Source organism: Corticium candelabrum, chromosome 1, assembly GCF_963422355.1.
Source record: "Corticium candelabrum chromosome 1, ooCorCand1.1, whole genome shotgun sequence".
Classification (NCBI taxonomy): Eukaryota; Metazoa; Porifera; class Homoscleromorpha; order Homosclerophorida; family Plakinidae; genus Corticium; species Corticium candelabrum.
This window is the reverse complement of record NC_085085.1, coordinates 16,151,340-16,163,587: the sequence shown is the minus strand read 5'-3', so window position 1 is coordinate 16,163,587 and position 12,248 is coordinate 16,151,340. Positions and strand designations below refer to the sequence as shown.

At 40.8% G+C, this 12,248-nt stretch overlaps 4 protein-coding genes across 12 annotated transcripts; 2 read left to right on the top strand and 2 right to left on the bottom strand.

Moving 5' to 3' along the window:
• Positions 1-347: 347 nt before the first annotated feature.
• Positions 348-1,392, bottom strand: LOC134190290 (small ribosomal subunit protein mS23-like). Its single transcript, XM_062658746.1, has 4 exons — positions 1,211-1,392; positions 1,003-1,158; positions 868-942; positions 348-768 (listed from the first exon to the last, which is right to left on the bottom strand). The coding sequence occupies exons 1-4, from the start codon at positions 1,372-1,374 to the stop codon at positions 483-485; spliced, it is 681 nt and encodes a 226-aa protein (XP_062514730.1). The 5' UTR covers positions 1,375-1,392; the 3' UTR covers positions 348-482.
• A 72-nt stretch (positions 1,393-1,464) lies between these two features.
• LOC134185125 (uncharacterized protein CXorf65-like) lies at positions 1,465-3,315 on the top strand. Of its 7 annotated transcripts, none has more exons than XR_009970771.1 (7): positions 1,465-1,556; positions 1,724-1,815; positions 2,026-2,092; positions 2,295-2,381; positions 2,539-2,593; positions 2,648-2,783; positions 2,844-3,315. XR_009970771.1 is itself a non-coding variant. In XM_062652935.1 (7 exons), the coding sequence occupies exons 3-7, from the start codon at positions 2,068-2,070 to the stop codon at positions 3,071-3,073; spliced, it is 519 nt and encodes a 172-aa protein (XP_062508919.1). In that variant the 5' UTR covers positions 1,465-1,556; positions 1,724-1,815; positions 2,026-2,067; the 3' UTR covers positions 3,074-3,315. The 7 variants fall into 7 exon arrangements, 2 of the variants coding, with proteins under 2 accessions (XP_062508919.1, XP_062508923.1); XM_062652935.1 differs by having other exon boundaries at positions 2,539-2,655; positions 2,724-2,783; XM_062652939.1 differs by lacking the exon at positions 1,465-1,556 and adding an exon at positions 1,651-1,695 and having other exon boundaries at positions 1,784-1,815; positions 2,539-2,655; positions 2,724-2,783.
• Positions 3,316-3,685: 370 nt separating this feature from the next.
• Positions 3,686-8,170, top strand: LOC134195974 (uncharacterized). The gene is made up of 6 exons (XM_062665061.1): positions 3,686-4,046; positions 4,116-4,236; positions 4,321-4,388; positions 4,472-4,646; positions 5,075-7,333; positions 7,393-8,170. The coding sequence occupies exons 1-6, from the start codon at positions 4,005-4,007 to the stop codon at positions 7,962-7,964; spliced, it is 3,237 nt and encodes a 1,078-aa protein (XP_062521045.1). The 5' UTR covers positions 3,686-4,004; the 3' UTR covers positions 7,965-8,170.
• On the bottom strand, positions 8,025-12,191 carry LOC134195997 (transmembrane channel-like protein 2). 3 transcript variants are annotated; one of them, XM_062665094.1, is made up of 20 exons: positions 12,093-12,190; positions 11,851-12,013; positions 11,632-11,784; positions 11,390-11,465; positions 11,226-11,313; positions 10,758-10,867; positions 10,657-10,692; positions 10,367-10,503; positions 10,162-10,309; positions 10,047-10,096; positions 9,821-9,974; positions 9,630-9,739; positions 9,480-9,555; positions 9,201-9,407; positions 9,062-9,129; positions 8,749-8,955; positions 8,662-8,694; positions 8,410-8,523; positions 8,269-8,347; positions 8,025-8,208 (listed from the first exon to the last, which is right to left on the bottom strand). In XM_062665094.1, the coding sequence occupies exons 1-20, from the start codon at positions 12,145-12,147 to the stop codon at positions 8,125-8,127; spliced, it is 2,148 nt and encodes a 715-aa protein (XP_062521078.1). In that variant the 5' UTR covers positions 12,148-12,190; the 3' UTR covers positions 8,025-8,124. The 3 variants fall into 3 exon arrangements, with proteins under 3 accessions (XP_062521078.1, XP_062521070.1, XP_062521064.1); XM_062665086.1 differs by having other exon boundaries at positions 10,162-10,503; positions 11,851-12,004; positions 12,093-12,191; XM_062665080.1 differs by having other exon boundaries at positions 10,162-10,503.
• Between the last annotated feature and the right edge of the window lie 57 nt (positions 12,192-12,248).

The window sequence follows — 12,248 nt, the reverse complement described above, 5'->3', positions numbered from 1 at the left end:
GAAGAATGCGATGGGATCTTTCTCGAAATTTCAAACTATTAATCTTCAGGTCTCAACACACTGCTAAGTCCATCAGCAACAAGAAAGCAGATTTAGAAACAAGAAAGCAGATTTAGAAACAAGAAAGCAGATTTAGACATTCATATTTGCAAATCACTTGTTGCATCTGCTTCAGTCTTGTCATGGTATTTAGTAAACTCCAGTGTGTTGCAATTAACTAAATTATAGTTTGGATACCCACAATTTGACAAAAATCACAAACAAACAGTCTTCCTCATTTTTAGATGTCATTTGAAATCTCTCATTGGTCTATTTTCTGAAGATATAGGAACTGCACGATCAGAAACTTGTTAGGATAGGATGAGATTATTTTACGATTGCATTCAACATATTAGTACTGTACATCTGTGTACATGTATTCTGTTTGATTGATACATCTCAATCTGTCCTTTTTCTGCTCAGTCTGTGCAGATGATAACTTTTTACAAATTTGTTTGCACTATAGTCTTCTTTAGTAAGTTCACTTGTTCTTGCTTACTGTCAGCTCCATTTCTTACAGACTTGAAATAACCTAACAACGCATTGAGTTGATTCTCTTGTTCACTGCCTTCCTTGCTTTCAGGAATTACATCTTTTACATGAGACAATGGGGAGGGGGGTCGCTTTGCTTTCCTAGAAAATTTCATAAAGTCAGATGATGCCACCTGAAAGGCTTCATGCTCGGTCACTCCTGTATCCTTCATCACTTCCATCTGTCGTCTAACAAACCTAGACACAGCAGACTTATTATTCTAAACCATTTAAAATTAAGTACCCTTGTTAACACGTGCACAGCGCGTATAATAGTTAAAACAATGAGTAGCTAACAGTGTAGACTTCATCTCTTCAGGTGCTGTCTCAAAAATATTTACAGATGGAACTCTGTACACGTCATAGAATTTCCTACAAAACAACAACCTAAATTTAGTTTTTAGCACAAAAATGTCCCTACTTTCAACTGACTCAGTCAGTTTATCTTCTGGGTATTCAATTAGGGGTGGTTTTCCTGCTTCAGATTTACGATTATATTGTGGCTCCACCAGTGGAGGAAATGCTTCCACGACATCCAACCAAACTGGTTTTTCTTTCAGCACTCCTGCCCGTAGGAGATTGCGTACTCTATTCAATACAACATAAACACTACATGGAACGTCTCGCTAAACTGCCACACCTTGCCACAATTGTGCCTTTTCTCCACAATCGCGAACTCATCGTGTTCGCAGAGCCGTTGGCCTCGTAGTCTGGCCCTTTCTGCGCGAGAGAAGAATATACCGTAAGGACTCGATAGAAGGGTGATACCACAACAACGAAGTCGCTACTAAACCAAATCAACATTAATTTTGCCAGATATACAAAATTGCTTGTACACTACAGTGTCTATTTTTAAAGCGACACTACCAGGTTATGCGCATGCACGCCATCAGGATTCTAGAGCGCACGCTAGTTCGTTTGTAGCTGCGTTCACAAGTTTTGTCCAAGCTGCTGAAAACTTTGATCATTCTGAAGCGAGGCCTGAGGTAAGCTAACTAACTATATAAGTGCAAGCATGAGCGAGGAGAGCCTAGTTCTTTACCTAGTGTGGTGATCTCAATCGTGAACTACTTGTCTAGAGTTGCTGTGAGACGCGGGTGTAGAGCGCCAAAGCCGGCTGAGACGGTTAGGCTAAATCGTTTGTTTCTTTTAGCGTTCGATCCAGATATCTAGACCGATGTATGAAATCTCTGCATTGGTCCTGTCTATCTAGTTGCTGACATGTGTGACCTGTGACAAAGACTTGTGAGTTTCTATCATTGTGTTTGGACAGCTAGAATAATACGTGTACATGTAGTCAATACAGATCATTTACTGCCTTTTCTAGAATGGTGTACACCTAGAATCTAGCTAGCATTAACAATTAATTAATTAAGTTAGTCAATACTTTCACATCTATAATATAGTATGTAGCGTCTTGAAACTTGTAATCAATAGCTTGAGCTTGCGTCCTAGTTGGGTTGACCTGACTGGCAAAGTTTATCAAACGCTACGGGTATGTTTATACAGATTTATCATGGAGGTACGTGTGTGTGTGTGTGTGTGTGTGTGTGTGTGTGTGTGTGTGCGCGCGTGCGTGCGTGCGTGCGTGCGTGCGTGCGTGCGTGCGTGTATATAAAGATATATATATATATGTGTGTGTGTGTGTGTAATTCGTCTGCTATCCTGCATCTCCTATGTCCATAGACCCTAGTGTACTAGCTGTACATGTGCTTGTTGTGCAGACGGGAAGACTTGCCTAGTAAACTCCTTTTGCAGAACAATTGTTCTACTAGAGCATATCAAGAAATGCTGCGGTTATGATTCAGAAGGTGAGTGGATTGTTTGTAGCTGGAATTTCGTAGCAACGCATACTTCAAATGAGGTGCGATTTTCTGCAGCTGCATGACTTCGCGCGTGCATGTTGTCAATGATGCCAACAGGATGTGGCATCAAAATTCGTGTGACACGTTTGTTTCTTTGTTCTAGTTGCCATCGATTTAGCAGATGAAACGGGACAGGCAAAAAACCTACCCAGTCATCTGTACAGTTATGCTAGCGAGTTACTTGTTCCTAATGGAATATTTGTTCCGCTTAGAATCGACAGTATGTTACAATTACTAAGTGTATACAGAGTATCCACATATTCTGATATTCGATCATACTTCTGACAGAAGACTGTGACGGTCAGATCACATACACACGGATGGCCACTAGTTATCCCACCAGCCGATGTAATGTGCTTTAGCTAATATATTGCTATTTTAATAATTAATTAAACCGCTTTACTTTAGCTCAGGGTCAAGCGTCTAGCCGACTTGATTCCGGTCACGGTCACCATCAAGGAAAGAGAGGCCACTCAGCAAAAAGCCACGACAAGTCTGCAACTCTGTCAGAGAGGCAGGACTCTCGACAAAGCAATGCGAGTACTGCAGCTCATTCCTACTCTACTGCCAATTATTCCCAGCACTCGGCTGTCAGTGGTAGGCATCGTGTTGTCAAGAAGTCAGGAGCTGATTACTAGAGAATTTGGCATACTAAACTGTAAGCTTTACAATTTCTCTATCAATAGTCAATCCTAGGACAATCGGTTAGCCTACGAACTTCTAGCAAGCCAGATGAAGAAAATTTAACAAATCTGAGGTGTCAGCTCTAGAGAAAGGCCTGGATATTTATATTTTGTTTCTAAAGATCTGAATTTTTACGCCAGTTCTCGTTCACTCCTACACATACGTACACAATAATATTATTAATTAAATTATTCTAATGGCAATGCAGTGTGTACATGTTACGGTACTTTCTGACTGACACTGGTCACACGCACAACCCGGCTGTCTGCGAAAAAGTATTTTGCTTAGCTAAAAGTGTACCTTCTTGCGGTACCGTGTATTGTAACGTGTACGTACCGTGTATGCTAGAATTTGTAACGGCATATGTTCTAGACAACATTAACATAATTAATTCTTATTAACATTCTCTAGCACGCAGTATTTATCTTTTTGTCTCGTGGAGTCTAGCACGTACACACTCTCGCGCGTGCGCAGACACAGACGTTGGTATCAAACGTCATCAAATCACTCACTCATTTGGTTACATTTGCGTGGAGGACACGTTTTGCAGGCGGGTGGTATTTGTCACGTATTGCCGACAAATTGTGTCCGGGGGACACTTTTTGTAGGGGGACACTATCGTTACACACTGGTATTGCTTTTCAGGCGTGCGCACGCTAGCGTGACGCCAGGGAATTCCCCATGGATTGATTTCTACTTTGAATTCCCTACTTGTCGCATTCGCATACGTAAGTCAGTCCGCAGTGTGCTGAACGTCATCGCCTTTTTGCTGATAGAGAAAAAATCCATCCGTTTGAGCGTTAAAGACAACAAGAAGAAGGACGCTCTAGAATTGTCGGTGGGACCCTATTGGAGGAAACATTGGCTGTTATTGATTAGGACGCAATGGACGGTGAAGAACTGCAACGCAGTCTTAAAGAGGCTGTTGTAAGAATTTGTTCTACTCTGTCTGTCGTTAGACGTTGTGTGAATTTCTTCCGTTGATGGACTTTACAGACAACTCTAAAAGGGGAACTGGACAGCCAGACGTTTGTCTCAACAATACAAGAGATGGCGAGTCTCTGCCAAGGGGTAGTGCAACATCGAGGCGATAGATCTAGGCAAAGCGTTTCAAAAGGTTAGTTTCAAGTGTTGCTAAGAAAGTGCATGCTGACTATAGTAGTGTGTTTAATTGTTTTCTATGTTTTTGATTAATTAACAGCAAGCATACCACTTGTAGTAGCCAGCGAGTCAGCTAAAGTGATGCTGTATCTAGCAGGCTTTGTAGAAGTGAGTATGACGTCTGCTGTTTTTGAAACGTGAACGTACAAGACCTGAGGTTACTAATCTGAAATTGTTTGTTCCAACTGCAGACAGACGATAACATGAGTCTATCTGATGATGTTAATCTTGCCCGTATGGAAATGCTACTGGACATTCTTCAGCAGACTTTAAAGAGAGCTAGTACCCTGTCGCAGATGGCAAATACTGGGACAAAAATTGAAGCTCGAGTGAGGACGTACAACTCTTCTGAGTCTGTGGAATCAGGTAATGTTGCTGGTTATATGACTTCTAATATGTGTTGATGAATACTGAAGTTAATGGATAATCACACTGTTACTTAGATTGTATCCTATGCTATAATGGCTTGATTTTCGTTTACTTAGTATACACAACTTTGTTCTAATAGCCTGCATGCACAACTTTTAATGAAAACAGAGAGGCTCACTTTACTTGCTAATTAATGAACAAAAGCAAGTGGGGCCAATTAAGGACACAGGTGAGAAATGGGAAACAAGAAATCATATTGGCATGGCCTAACTGGTGGAGCTGGATAATCAGTATTTGTAGTATTTACACATTTCATACACTAATTTTTGGCATTTCAGCTAACTTGTCTATGTACTAGAGTGATAGTAGTGTAGTGTTTGAGATTGTTTATCCTTATCGCCAACTGATGGTTTCAATTTTGTTAGGTGATCCATTGACAGTGGTGGCCCACTTGTCGTATCACTACTTTATGCGATGGTTTCTTATCTCAACAAATGTGAATCCAACAATGGTTGTGTCATTTAATAGCCAAATTCGTGTTAGTATGGAAGGCATTGAGATGGCAACAAGGACTCTTGATATTATGAAGCCTGGTTCAGCTGCACATGCTACATGGACAGCCTTGAAGCAGGATGTCTTACACCAGTTGCAGGAGGCACAAAACATGACTGGGATGCAGCAGAAGGCTGATCTGATAAATGAGATGCTTACTTGTGCTAGTGAGATTCTTGAAGAACTGAAGCGAAATTCACCTCCAGTTTGTGTGACCATGTTTTTCTACATGCACCTTACAAAGATGATTATGATGGTCACAACTGCTGGTCATATGGTAAGTCGTGAAGATGCCAATAGGTACATCCAGACATCATTTGATCTGCCAACGACTCGCTTCTCGAAAGAATACGTTGATTCCATTGACAAAGTTCGTAATTTTTGTCTCAGGATGCAGGAGAAAGAGCTTGCATCAGATGAGCTTGCGCAGTTGTGTGAAATTGTCACTTGGCAGTCTAATGAATTTCTTGAGCATTTTAAGTCCTTAGCTGAACCAAGTTCAGAATCTGGACTACCACGGTGTCGTTATGCTTCTCTTTCCACCATGAGTAGTCAGCTGTCTGGGGTCTTGACAGGAAGCAGTTCAAAATCTAGTAGTTCTGATGCTGGTGGTCTCACTTTCAGCTCATTTCCAGGTGTCGGGCATACTACTGGTACTCAACAGGGTACTCAAGCATTAGATCAAGTGCATGGTCAAGATTTGCAAATGCCGACGAAGAAGCGAGGAGCCTTGCCATTAGAAGATGCAAATCATATGCAGGCTATGGTGTTTGATAACAAGGGTGGCCATAGACTTGGAGAAGACAGCACATCAGAACTTGGCCCTACAAAGAATCGACCTCAGTATCAATCAGTTCTTTATGATTCTGAGGAAGATGCAGCTCTTGACAAAGAACTGTATGACAACAGTGATGAAGACTTGGACATAACTGAAAAGGAGGACTGTGAAACAGAGAAAGAGAAGAAGTTCCAGGCTGATGAAAAAGCAACGGAGGATTTGAGCTGTTCTGTGGAACATACAAAACCAGTGGTTACTACATCCCAGCAATCATTACAAATGAACCAATCAGAGCAAGGACATATGTCTATTCAACCATTACAGCAGAGACTTGAAGGTGACCTGCAGTCCTCACGTCAACACCAAGCACAACTTCAATATCATCAACAAGCCCTGGTGCAGCCTGATCAGCAGAAACACTCAATTTCTCAACAGTCACCTTTAGTTGAAGAGCAAGAAAGTGCAGAAACACATCAATGCTCAGAAAAGGGACAGCCAAAACAAAAAGAGCTGACTAAAGCAGCACAGGCAGCAATGGCAAGACATGAAAGGATGAAGCAACAGCAGCAGCAGCAGCAGCAGCAAGTACGGCAGGATGCATCTACTCCTTCAAGCAAACAACAAACTAAGTTACCAGGAAGCCAGCGACACAAGTCTGTAGTGCAGTTGAAGTCATCAGTTCAGAGCTCTGGAAGATCAGCTGATTCTACTGATAATCATCAAGTTAAAACATCCAGTGAAACTTCACTGTCAGAATCTGCATCTGGAAGTAGCTCTCAAAGCTCAAGCAGAAGTGCTAATCAGAATCCTACAACACAATCATCTTTGCACCAGACAGTTCAGAAAACACCAACTGATGCAGCAGGCACTACCTTCTCTGTTACACCACTAGGCCCACAACAAAGTGCTACACACGGTAGTCAACTACGGTCTCAGACACCAAACAGTCAGCCATCTATCAGAAAAGAAACTCAACCTATTGATGCACAAAGCCTACCAACACAGGGTCCTGTACATAAACCAGACATAGATGGTGTAATTGCAATGCCTTCTGTCACTGCAATATCAACTCCAGTAGTGAAGCCTTCTGCACAACCTGCCGTAGGTCAACCACACGTTGAAAAGTCACAGCCTTTCTCATCTGTCAATCGGTCACCATCTGCTGCTTCCACCTCATGTAAAAGTAATGGTCAGGGCCTTGGAGTCACATCACCAGATAGTACAGCCACTTCTTTGACAAGTAAGTCACAAAGGGTGTCAAATCCTGCAACCTCTAGCTCTGTATTAGGAGATCGTCCTTATGTCACGAAAGCAAATCGTTGTCCACCACAAGCTAGTGAGTCAGACCCATCAGGTTATATATTAAATGTCATTCTTAGTTGTTGTTGAGTTTCATGTGTTGTTTGCTTGTAGCCATTCCCGATCAGTTTCGAAGTATGTCTATGTCTCGACTGCCTCAGCTGCTTGAATCTATGAAGACTGATACTGATGCTGAAGAAGGTTTGAAAATTATTGAAAAACTGGTAGAGTCAAAGGAGGAGTCTTTATCTGTCAAAGAGAAAGAACAGAAGGTGCTACAGGAGCATTTGAGCAAGTGGGAAGCTCCAGTAGTTGCCAATACCTTACAGAAATCTCTTGATCAGAAGTGTGAAGAGGTCCAATGGCTTAAGGAGGACCTAGACAGACTTGCTGCAGCAAAGGCTAGGGCAAATGATATTATACATAGTGCAAGGGAAGTTGAGCTGACCGAACTTGATCCTGAATTTTTGTATGGCATTCTGGAATCATTTCTCAAACGGATTGAGAACGATCATGACACAATGGTGAAAGTGCTTAAAGCCTGGCTTGACTATGCCCCTCGGCAAGTGCTTGTTGAAATATGCGACTTGTTAGAGATTGAAAGAGAGGGAGATGATCCAAAAGTTTGGGTTCAGAAGATTAGGGAGCGAGAGCAAGAGGTGGAGGAAGGCGAATTAGCTGACTAAACTAGTAAGGCTCTTTTGGCTGCCATGTTTGTGTTGTTTCATTAATGGCATATTTGCTCCATGCATGAATGTCACGTTATTGTGATTGAGACTATTGAGACAATTCACATTCTGTGAGCATTATCTTTATACAGTAGTAGCATATAGTAGCCTGTTACTGTTATGTCTCAGGATTTCTAATGGCTGATGTTGATGTGGCTTTTCTTCCAATTTCAAAAACTTCCCGTCTTCCTTCTAGTCTCTCCTGCAGCAAAAAAATAAGTACAATCAGTATGTTGTTAACACAGCTAGTTATGTCTCTTACAAAGTGCAGCTGAGCTTGGAGATCCTTTATGACACTACTGTAGGATGATGACATCACCTTGTAGTACAGTATTACAAGTCTGAAATTACAGCAAACCTCTTAGCACTGTTGCTGTAATTTGCAAGGACAAGATATACATACAGGAGGAAGACAATCACTGGAATGGTAACTGCAGGATTAACGATCACTTCCAAGACACTGCTGGCCCATGTAGGCAACTCATCAGCAAGAACTTTGTATACACGATTCTCAGTTCTGAAAGGAATAATACTGCGGTTAACCACTGTGACTGTTGCTCAATTCTATAGTGACTAAGACTATTTACTGCAGCAGTTGCACATATTCCAGTCAGTAATGCATGAGCGCAGGAGTGATATTTAGATTTTCATTTACCTGAAGGGCCCACATTCAGTTGACGGTTGCAATCTGAACAACACAATGTTAGTATAGCAATTGATTGTGATCAGTTGAGCTCCATACACTGCTAGTGTGTATCCTAATGGAACCGTACTGACAAATAGCATGAACAAGAGAAGGAACTGAAGGAAGTTGCCTGAACGAGATGCTCTGAAGATTTTCTTAGGAGGAATGTTTGTGTAGATGATTGAAAACCGGTGAAAGTAGAAAATAAGGAACAGTTTGACAACTTGCATTGCAGGGAGTAATGGGGAGAAGAAAGTTCCAAGCCTACAATAGAATCTAAATAGCACAAATAGGTGGCAAAAGTATTCTGTCTGTGTGTCATCTTTCTATCTTATCTGTCTTTCTGTCTGTCCATGTGTCTGCCTCATACCAGATTAGGCCCTGGCCATAGATAAGGCCCAATACATTTGATGAGATGTTGAACTCATGATAACCAATCTATGCAAAGTAGTCAACACCTTATACCTTGACCACATATGAAGTTAGTCATGTAATACAGGACTTCATACCAGTCTTTGCCCACATATGTAGTGAACAAACAGAGCACGTAGGATGTCTGTAACCAGTATTGCAATTATTTCTCCCAGGAAATCAATTAGTACAACTTTCACTATTTCGACTCCAACGTATGTTTCCCAACAACATAAATATTCTCTTGCTACTCCAGTTGGTACTATTGTAGTGGGGAGTACTGTAGAATTAGTCCCTTGTGTCTGCTACAACAAACAATCAAATCAATAGCAGTTAACATCTTCAGAGTTTGCCTATCGGTTGTTGCAATAAAATACGCAGTCATATCGAGTTGCTTCTTGCAGAAGGGAGATCAACAGCACCACAATGTTTCCAAGATAAAGGGTTGTTGTTCTAAACAAAAGATTGACAAGATCAATTAAGCCACCATGCAAGTTCAGAATGAGGAATTGTAAGAATATACCTACCTCACAAGAGTCCATTTCAATGCTGTTCTTGGGTGCCAATGCTCTATCAGAACAAGCTTTTGAAACACAAGTGGAACAAACACTCGAAGTGCCAAAAGTACCAAAGGCAGCTAATTAATTAAGAGAGAGAGAGAGAGAGAGGTCCATTCTATAGCTACATTTCCTGATTCAATGAAATAGCAATCTTGTACCTCAAATCGCTCAACAAGAGCAACAAAGACATTGGAATTATATGCTCGACATTCATTGCTTCTATTCACAAAGTAGTAGACAAGGTAACCACTACCTCCCAGTATTCCCAGCGCAATCAAATTTGAAATAAATCTGTAACTGATAATGCTGCACCTAAAATACAAATGATGGTTTGGCCACACATATTAAATTATTTGATAGCCTTTGTTTTTCTAGCACACGCACATGCTGTTAGTTCTTTGCTTCTGCTTCTCTTTTGCCTCTGTCAGTTCCTCCTATAGACAGTCATATACGTATATAGACTATGATGGAGACATTAATTCTTTGTTGTTTGTTGTACCTTCATCAGGGTCACAAGGGCTGCTTGTTTAGAATGTGCACCTTTCTCTTTGTTGATTTCAAAATCCCAGCTAACAAGAACAAGCCAGCTGAATGGATAGTTGTTATGGAGACCAGCCAGTTTGGTAGAATGATATTGTGTGCACATTCTAACAAGAAAGAATACTGAACTCTTATAGTCTGCATTGTGTTGTGCATCAAACAACTTTCTTATGATGTAGACAAAACTGAAGACAAAAAATCCTACATTGCATAGCAGGAATGCTATTGATATATTGTAGCCAAGAGCCAACGATCCAGTATCATAGTAACCATAAAAGATGATTGTATTCTCAAGACCACTCTAGAAGTCAATTATTAATTATTAACATATATATGACAATATATGTACACACACCAGACACACACACACACACACACACACACACACACACACACACACACACACACACACACACACACACACACACACACACACACCAGACACACACCTTACCAAAAATTCGGAGCTAAAACCTGTCCCTGAAATGATCTAATGTCCAAACATATGCTTAATTAATGTAATGCCATCCAGTGCAGGTTACAATTATGACTCACCTGTGGTATGACAACAAAAGGAAGCAAAATGAGTAAAACCAACAGTAGGTTCAGGATAAAAATTCTTCTCAAGAATGAAAAGTATGCACCAACACCACTTCCAAAATATCCTACGAAAGCAATGTGTGACTTGCATCTTGTTTCAATCCAAAAATTGAGATACAGTATAGAACCCAGCCAGATGCCATGAATTCTCAGAACAGCACTCACCACTGTATTTTGCCTCAGTTGCTAAGTATCATTACTTCTACCCATGCACCTAATAAGGATTGACTAAATATTTTAGTACCATTGTATTTTAGACCTTCCAAAGATGTTCAATTTTGAAAAGCAATTTTTGAGACACTTCAAGCCTAAATTAGCAAGAAGTTACTAAGGTCGACCATTTCAATTAATTAAGCTGGTCCATGAGTGGTTGCAATTCTGAGGTTGTGCCACATAGCTATCACAATGTCTAACAAATATTACCTTCAATTAGTTTTATTGAACCCTTCCAAAATGTCCATGGCCAAGATTGGCTCCAGTTTTTAGCTGTTTTGGCTGCTTGGTCAATGGCCTGAAAAGACACAGATCAGTAAAGTTTAATAAAGAGTAAAATATGGTGGCACCAGATAATGAACAATCATGCATACCTTGAAGCTTTTCTGACTCAATGTGTTTAGCTTCCCTAGAAACTCTTTCTTCTCGTCAATAGCTGTTGTCAGTTCTCTACAGACGGAAATACAAAAGAGGGCTGGACGAGCAAAATTGCAGTGCAGATTGGCGTGATATAGAAATTTTTATATACTAGCTAATAATGACATTTGAGCTAGACTCTCAGTAGAGAAAATACGCATGTAGTCATCATTGTATATATACCTAGAATTTTGAATACCTGACATAGTTCAATTTAACATGCATTGGCCATGGTTGAGCTCGCACATTCTCCGAAATCTCCTGCTGCTCCACAATCAAGTCGTAAATATCTAGTTGAGCTTCCAATAGAAGATTTTCTGACGGTCGGAATTCAGGTATTGGCGGTGGAGTGCTGCATGAGACCAATAATGCATAACACATAGCAAAACAACATAAAACATGACAGTCTGTTTGATACCTTCTAGCAGACCGGTTCCTCTTGCAAAGTGAGGCATAACGTAGCCGTCTCACGTAATCTGCTTTTGACAAATCTCTTGGATATCGGTGATCTCCATTGTTTGTACAGTGTTCAGTCCCATTTCTTAAAACTCTTTCTTCAGTGTAACGAGATGCTGCAAACACTTAATTAATTAATTAATTAATCATTACGTCATGTGATGAGGAGGGGCTACGTGCAGCGGAACAACCTACCAAGCCTACCTGATGGTCTGCTTGAATCTAGCAAAGGCGTACTATCCATTGTCTTAGCAGTCATCGCATCATTTAGGTATTACGCGAAGCAAACAAACAATAATCCGGGCACTTAATAAAGATCCCTATACGCGTACGCAAGCGCAAGCAAGCTGTTAGTGTCAC